The sequence below is a fragment of the Ovis canadensis genome, chromosome 3, assembly GCF_042477335.2.
Source record: "Ovis canadensis isolate MfBH-ARS-UI-01 breed Bighorn chromosome 3, ARS-UI_OviCan_v2, whole genome shotgun sequence".
In the NCBI taxonomy this organism is placed as follows: domain Eukaryota; kingdom Metazoa; phylum Chordata; class Mammalia; order Artiodactyla; family Bovidae; genus Ovis; species Ovis canadensis.
Genome location: NC_091247.1, coordinates 219001750 through 219009881, shown reverse-complemented (window position 1 = coordinate 219009881; position 8132 = coordinate 219001750). Strand labels below are relative to the sequence as shown.

Here is an 8132-nt window from a genome sequence, read left to right as displayed (position 1 = left end):
CAGAAGAGGATGTATATGAATGCGCTTTTTATCAGGTAGCAGACACTACCTCCTTTTCCTAAGAGGTGTGAGAAACTTCATTAAATCATATAGTTAGTTCAAAAGCCAATTGTGGTTTCATCTTTGCAGAAGAGCAAGAAGTAGGGGGAAAGGCACTTTAGTCTCAGGGCTACAGCTTTGGGTATGGGCTGGGACGGGGGACCCTTTACTGCAATGCTTGCACCTTGATAAATGACTCCTCCAGCAACAGAATACAAAGAAACTATAAGGGAATAAAAATAACTGTGCATGTGGGGTTGTGGAAAATCATGAACAGTAAGAAACAAAAAGGCCAAAACCCACCTGCTGCTTGCACACAGAACCATTAATGTGGCAGACAGACCACCTAAGCCACCCCTTTGGCCCAGAGGCAAGCCAGGGCACCTGTTACTTGTTTTCACTCCTTCCTGCTACAGAATGAGTCCCAGTAAATCCTTGCCTGAATTTCTTACCTGGCCTGAATTTCTATTGATTAGAGTCCAAGGACCCTGGTTGGTAACACTACTGCTAAGGAAAAGCTGGGATTCTTCACTGGTCTGACACATAAGCATGACTAAAAGGAATGTGCCATTTTCTAAATCTGCTTTTCCACCTCTTTTTTGATTTTCTGATAGTTAGTCAAGATTTTCCCAGACACCTTAGCTCAGTATTTTTATCTCTCTTTTGCCACCTGGAGCTTCCCAGGTAGCTCAGCTGGTAAAGAATCCACTGGCAATGCAGGAGGCCCCCACCCCCACCCCCGCTGCCCAGTTCAATTTCTGGGTGGGGGAGGCTACCCACTCCAGTATTCTTGGGCTTCTCTTGTGGCTCAGCTGGTAAAGAATTTGCCCGCTAATGTGGGAGACCTGGGTTCAATCCCTGGGTTAGGAAGATCCCCTGGAGAAGGGAATACTCCAGTAATATACTCCAGAATACTCCAGAAAGGAAAGGCTACCCATTCCAGTATTCTAGTCTGGACAATTCCATGGACTGTAAAGGCCATGGGGTCACAAAGTCAGACACAACTGAGTGACTTTCACTTTGGCACCTGCATTAAAAAAAAAAAATCATGGTGATTTTGTCATACTACTGGCTCTCAGATTTATATCTTCCTATTTATTTCCACTCTGTGTTGCATTATGTTTAGCTTGGACTATTTCCATAGATTTCTAACTGGTATTTTTGCCTAAAGACTCCCCCCAACCCCTTTTACAATCTGTTCTATAAAAGGTGTGGTTTTTTTTTTTTTCTTTAAGCCTACTCTGGACAGGTCATACTGTTACCTACATGAGTTCCTGGACCCTTTAATCAATAGAAATTGAAAAGGGTCTAGAAGAGAAATTTCAGCAAGGCTTTATTGGGGCTCAGGGAGTGAAAACAAGTAACAGTTTTCCTTGGCTCACTCTCAAAGCCACCCACTCAGCGGGTCCTTTAAATAGGGTGAGGGTAGGGGTGGATGGGCCAGAGGGGTGGCTCAGGTGGTCGCCCAACTCCTTGGTGGTGCTGTATCCAGGGATCACAGCAGTTGGGTTTTGGTCTTTTCGTATCTTATTCATAGTTTGCCCCAACTGCTGCATGCACCAGTTATTTTTAGTCTCTTGTGGTTTCTTTCTGTTCTGTTGCCCAGGAGACTTGTCAGGTGCAAACACTGCAGAAAAGGGACCCAGGGCCCAGGCTGCCTCAGTACTCATGCTCCTAACTTCTGGTGACTCCCCAGAGTAGAGGATGAAACCCAGATAGTAACAGGGCATTTAAACTTTGCCACAATCTGACCCCACCTAACTCTATTACAATAACCATTTTTTCCCTAAATGCAGCAGGCACTTTGCAGCTTTGGCTCACTTAAAAAAAAAATGTGAATTCACCCTTTCCATGAACCCTCACCCATAAAATTCTTACCGAGGCCAATGCAAATATCATCTCCTTAATTGGAAGTAACTCCTACCCTTTGATATTGAGGTAACAAGTTTTCATTATATATAACACAGCTTCTATTCAGATGTCATCAGTCTTGAGCTCTTCTCTGGTCACCCTATCCCCATTTAACACCCTTTCACACTCTCCCTTCACTACTTTTTAAGGCTTATGGCCACTGAGAATAGTATATTTATTTGCTAGTACTCATGATTTTGTTTCCCTCCGTCAGAATGTAAGTGCTCTGTGAGGGGACATACTTTGCTTTGTTGTTCATTGTCCATAGATTCAGCATTTAGAAGATCGCCCCAAGCAGATTCTCAGTAACTTGCTGAACGCAAGAACCCACGTGTAACATTTCTCTCCCCCGCCCCTGCCCCCGTGCGTGTCCCCTAGTTAAACAGTGCTCTGCTTCTTGCATTCTAGCTCTATCAATGCGTTACCACCAATTCACATGCCCCAGGGTCCTTCTCAATCCACCTCTCTCTCGCAAACTCCTCAACATCAGATTATGCGTAGTGAGGGAGGAGGAGTTAAGGATTATTTCTAGATTTCCGGCTCAGGTCAAATGAGTAGATGAATGAAGTCATCCATGGAAACTGGAAATGCTGAAAAAAAAAAAAAAAAAAACCCAGTGGGGAGCTATGAGTTCATGGTTTACCAGAGTGGAGTTGTCTGGTAGGTAGATAGATATATTGATTTGTGGCCTAGGAGAGGAATCCAGGCTGGAAGTACAGATTTGAGAGTCATAGCTGCTAATTTAGTTCGTGGGGGAAGTTGAGATTGCCCTCGAGGAGCATGAGAACAAGCCCTGGGGGAAGTAAGTCTTCCTTCCAATAGATACAAGAACTGCCTTTTCACGGTTTCTTCTTTAGTCCTTCCTGCGTTACTCTCCACAACTTGCAGGAAGTGGAGATGGACTCTGGCAAAGAATGTTTGACAAGCAGGGCCGGAACAGCTGGTGTAGTTGTTACAGAAAACAGAGACAGGCTTACGGCGCATGGCTGCCAGAGAGCGACTGCTGTTGAGAAGCTGTGGGGGTTGTCAATGATTCGAAAAGTCAACAGCCGTTGCTTCTCTGTGGACGAAAATCAATTCCTGGATGGTGGCGAGGGCCGGCCGGTGAGAGATATGCTGGGATGGCTGAACCTGAAACTGTTGCCATGGAGATGGGGCGGATTAAAAGTGACCGAGTGGGATGAGAAAGGGACAGTAACAATGAAAGGACTAAAAAAACCAGACGCTGTTATCTAGAAACAGGTGGACACGGAAGTTGAAACAGGCAGCCGGGCGAAGACAGGCAGCTTGTGTTCCAGTCCGTACGTACACAAAGAAGGGCCCAGCTCAGCTTTCCGGAAGCAGAACCTCTGTCCCCGGCGCATTACGCGTCCTCCGCGCCGGAAGAGCGCCCCGTGAGGCCGGCCGCTCCCCTACCGCCCAGTAGGAGGGGCCGCAGGGCTGTGCCGCCGGGAGTCGTGGACAGCGCGGAACTTCGACACACAGGGAACTCAGGAGCGAGCCGAGCTACCGGGAGAGGGAAGGGGAAGGAAGGTCGCTCAGGAGAGCGTCGTTGCGGAGGAATCCTGTTTTCTGGCGGCGGAGGGATTTGGCCGCACGCTGACTTCCGGCGAGCGTCGACCGGAGAGGGGGGAGAAAATCCTGAAGGAAACAATAACAAACGCCAGAGGAAGCGGGGTCGGTCTGCGAGTGTGGAGCGGGTCTCTTCCTGAGAAGATGAGCTTCGGCCCCTGTCAGGGGACGTGAGCGCGACCGGTGGGGCCGCAGCCCAGCTCTTCTCCGCCCGCCCCGCGGACCCCGGTACCGCCATGGCGGGCGTGGGGCCGGGGGGCTACGCGGCGGAGTTCGTGCCGCCCCCAGAGTGCCCCGTGTTTGAGCCCAGCTGGGAGGAGTTCACAGATCCCCTCAGCTTCATCGGCCGCATCCGGCCCATGGCGGAGAAAACCGGCATCTGCAAAATCCGACCTCCCAAGGTACCGGAGTCCCGACCGCCTCAGCGCGGCCTTCCGGTCCGCTGTGCTTTCACGTTCGCTCGCCCTGGTCTGTCGACACCTGGACGCTGAGTTTATCTGTTTCCGTTTTGGTTTCTTTGGGGTTTTAATGTCGGCTGGTCCGAAGGCGAGAGAGGGATGTCCCCGGGGCCCCTCCGCCCAGAACTTGGGAACTGATACTCTCCTTCCCGTCTTGGGTTGTGGGCAAGGATAACAAAGGCTTTCGGCCTTTCGTTGGCCTGTAAGGTGATGGAAGCGTTGTGACGCGACAGCCCGACCCGCGTGTGTGTGTGTGTGTGTGTAGTGTACACTCGTTTCTGTACGACAGGAAAAGCTATGGTTCCGACGGCTGCTGCTTTCTCCTAGTCCTGTTGACGCTTAATTGATTAAGTGTTCGCGGGCCTCATCTCAGGCTAAGGTTTCTTTCCTCAGTGGTAATCTGAGTTCTTAGGCCCTTGGGATGGTATCACCAAACAAGAACCCCAGACTGATTACAGCTGGAATGAGAAGTCTTCCCGGGGAAAGAGAAGGCGCAGCGTTTATTGTAAAAATTCGGAGGTTTAGAAAGAATTGATCCATAACGGAGGTGGAAGAAAACGTTGAAATCTTAAAAGATATAAAGAGTCGCAACTATTGGCAGATAGCTGGGTTTGCCCATAGGTTGGTTACGATCCTCAGTCTTTCCGGTGAGGAAAGCTGATACTGTGCCTTGTTTTGTGGGGCTCAGTGCCCCAAGAGGTTGAGGATTTGGTCAAGGTCGGAAGGTTTCTTTTCCCTCTGCCCCTTAGGTCCAGTGCTTTCCAACGGGTGTTTCTAATCCACTTGCCCCAGGGGCACCCGAATGTTCGTTAAAATGCAGATCTCTAGGCCCCATTCCCAGTCTAGAACCAGTTTCTGGATATGGAAGTTCTAGAATTTGCATTTCTAGCAGGTACTCTCAGTGCTTGTGAATGTCTGTGAGCCATGCCCAAGTGCTTCTTAAAGTGATACCTTGCTTTACGTTTTGTCTCCTAGTAATTAAAATTTTGTCCTTTTACATGTTGTATTTTTAAAAGCTTCGGCTTTTACTACCACAGAAGCATGCAGCGCAGTGAATAAAAAGAGGTTACCTGAGAGGGAGGAGAAGGAGCAGCTACCATAGCACTTACAGATTTTTTTAATAGCCTTTGAAGCCCTCCTAAGTAAATAAGGTCTCATTTTACAGATGAGGCGAGTCTGGATAAGTTAAATAACTTATCAGATGTGTGATCTTGGGCAAAGTAAATTTTTCTATCTGGATCACTCAGTTTGATTCTAAAACCCAGACAAGCTACTTCTCTTGTGCTCAGTCAGTTTGGTTAAGATTATTGACCATCACTCAAGCAAAAGATTAACAAGTAACTGCTGTGATGAATGATGGTATGTGTATTGCCATCCTCCCAGAACTTCACTTTTATGAAAAATTTATTTTCACTTAATCCTTTGTTTTTCATGATTACCTCAATGACAAAACCTTAAGCACTGAAGCTTTTCCTGAACCATATTTACTCTGTTGTCTTCATGAATTAGAAATTCTATTCAAGGTTCCTTTTGGTTTAAAAAAAATTCACTACTTTTTGTTACTTAAAAAAAATTGAAATAGTATATCTTTGTGTCACATTATTATTATTGAAAATAAATGTTTAAAAGCAGAATTTAATTTCAGTATTGGTGGATTTCTTTAGTTTCCAAGATAAGATAATTTTTTATTTATATAAGATAATTTTTTAAAAACTTCTTTTCACATTTTAAAGCAGATTTAGTGTTATTTAGACCAAGTCAAACTATGGTCTCTAGAACTCTACTTGAAATGTGCTATCTCATTTTAGTTATACCACGTCTCCAATCTGGAAATTGTCCTTGTTTTGTGGGTTTGCTTACTTTTTTTTAAATTTTCATTTTTTTAAAAAAATTTGGTTGCCCAGAAGCTGGGCTTTGAAGAGAACATTTACGTAACGTAGACTTTTAAAGTGCTGTGTCACATTCCACATGAATGAAAAAACACATTGTCCAATTACATAAGTACTTTTAAAACGTTATTTTTTGGTCTTCAATTTTACTCTTTTCATTTCTTTCAAATTCTATTTTCTTTTTAATTTGATAAACTTGGATTATTCGATGCTGTATGGAGATGAGCTGATTGCATTCCAGTTGAGTAATTGGGGAAAGCATAATTTTGCAGTATAAATAATGGAAGTGGGAGATTTGAGGAGGAAATAGATAATTTTAGTATTAGAAAGTCCAAGGTAAGTAATTGGAGATAGTAATAAATTATCTAAAAAATGTTCTGTCTCTCACTAGTGAAGACTAGTAAGTTGGTGTGTTGTTATCATGATTTGTGGCAACTCATCCCATGTGTTAAGAGAATTAATTCCTTGCTGTTTAACCAATGTAGTGAAGAACTTTTTCCCCCCGCATTTAGGATTGGCAGCCTCCATTTGCATGTGAAGTCAAAAGCTTCCGTTTTACTCCCAGAGTCCAGCGCTTGAATGAGCTTGAGGTGAGTGTTGTCTTATCACTGTTTTGTCTCCCGATTTCTTCATGTCAGGACTTCAGGTGGAGACCTTTGAGAAACTCATGAACCGAGGCTCAGAGTTAATGTGAATTGTGACTGGAAGGAAGCTTCTGATTTTTAAAAAAGTTGTTTATAGTAGTTACAGTTTTTTCTACTTAACTGGGATTATGGGGAACTATCTGCTTTCTTCGGTGCTTATTATTCTGCTAAATTTTTTTGTTGTTGTTAGTGTTGGAAGATTCTATATCCTATAGTCTTGGGAAATAGTTTTAAAAATTATTCTATTAAAACCTAGTTTCAGAGGGGTTTTTCCCCCCCTCTGACCGAACTTTTCTAGGACTCTTAATCTGATTTATTAAGATCTTGAAATACTACTGATCTGTCTTAACTTTCCAATTTGACATTTGTTTAAATAGTTGTTCCTTCCACCTGCTAGATTGTCAAAGGATGCTTCAATGTGGATAAAAACTGTTCTAGAATATAAAAGAGAGATCTTAAAGATCGTTAAGGCTTAATGTGTTATGCTGTTTGTTTTTTTCTATGATGCTCATAAAACATTGATTTTTTAAAAAATACCTGTTGTTTTCCTGTGAAAGTGAAGTCGCTCAGTCGTGTCGGACTCTGCGACCCCATGGACTGTAGCCTACCAGGCTCCTCCCTCCATGGGATTCTCCAGGCAAGAGTACTGGAGTGGGGTGCCATAAGATACTTGATGAAGAGTCTTAATGTCAGTGAGGTAAAGAGTTGGTGTCCCTTAAGTGTGCATATTATCTACAGATGAAATGTCAGGCATAGAATGCTTAGAAACAGAATAATTTGATTTATTAAATTTTCTGATTAGCTTAAAGTTAACTTTTACAAAAAATTGCTTTGTTTAGATGATAACCATTCACATAAATTAACTTTTTTGAGTTAGTAGAGTTTGCTTTTTTTTTTTTTTTACCTGTAAGGTTTACCTAAGCAGTGAAAAATCTGAATTTCTTTTGAGAGATGAGTACCTTTGTTAAGTAAAACTCATTTTTTCAACCATAACTTAGTTCCTATTTTTTACTTTTCTATTTTATTAATCTTAGGCGATGACCAGAGTGAGATTGGACTTCTTGGATCAACTAGCAAAATTTTGGGAACTTCAGGGATCTACTCTCAAGATCCCTGTGGTGGAGAGAAAAATCCTGGATCTGTATGCTTTGAGCAAGGTGAGGCTTGTAGTTTGTTAAGATACTAGAACAGAAGCTAGAAAATTTGTGAAATTAGAATTTCAGATATACTTGATGGAAAACATTGCTTTCTAGGTAGGATTTGATTGACCATAGAGGAGGGGCTCCTGCTTATGAAATACGTCTAAATTAGCAAATATCTTGTGATAAGTTTGATTGTCCTGGAGTTTATTGGAATTTCATCTTTAAGGTCCCATGGAAGTCTCTTCCCTCTTAACCTTTGAAAATGCTTATAAATATGAGATTTAAAGCTGAAAGGCAGACATTTTGATTTGTAGTTGTCTTGTTTGTAGTTTATAATACTTTTCTTAAATATCATAGTGAGATTGCTGCTTCTCACCACATGAACTTTTTCCTTTAAATTGAGGCTTGAGGTAAAGTGTGATGCACAAGTCCTAAATGTCCAGCTGGGTTGATCTTTTCTAGATGAGCGTATACTCG

The 8132-nt window shown here is 43.2% G+C and overlaps 1 protein-coding gene across 1 annotated transcript in view; it reads left to right on the top strand.

Moving 5' to 3' along the window:
• The first annotated feature begins 405 nt into the window (after positions 1-405).
• The window catches only part of KDM5A (lysine demethylase 5A), a 63770-nt gene continuing 56043 nt past the window's right edge, over positions 406-8132 (top strand). The window contains exons 1-3 of the mRNA XM_069581561.1: positions 406-3923; positions 6382-6459; positions 7548-7670. Coding sequence (XP_069437662.1) covers positions 3759-3923; positions 6382-6459; positions 7548-7670 — 366 coding nt within the window. The 5' untranslated portion in view covers positions 406-3758. The remainder of the gene's footprint in view (positions 3924-6381; positions 6460-7547; positions 7671-8132) is intronic.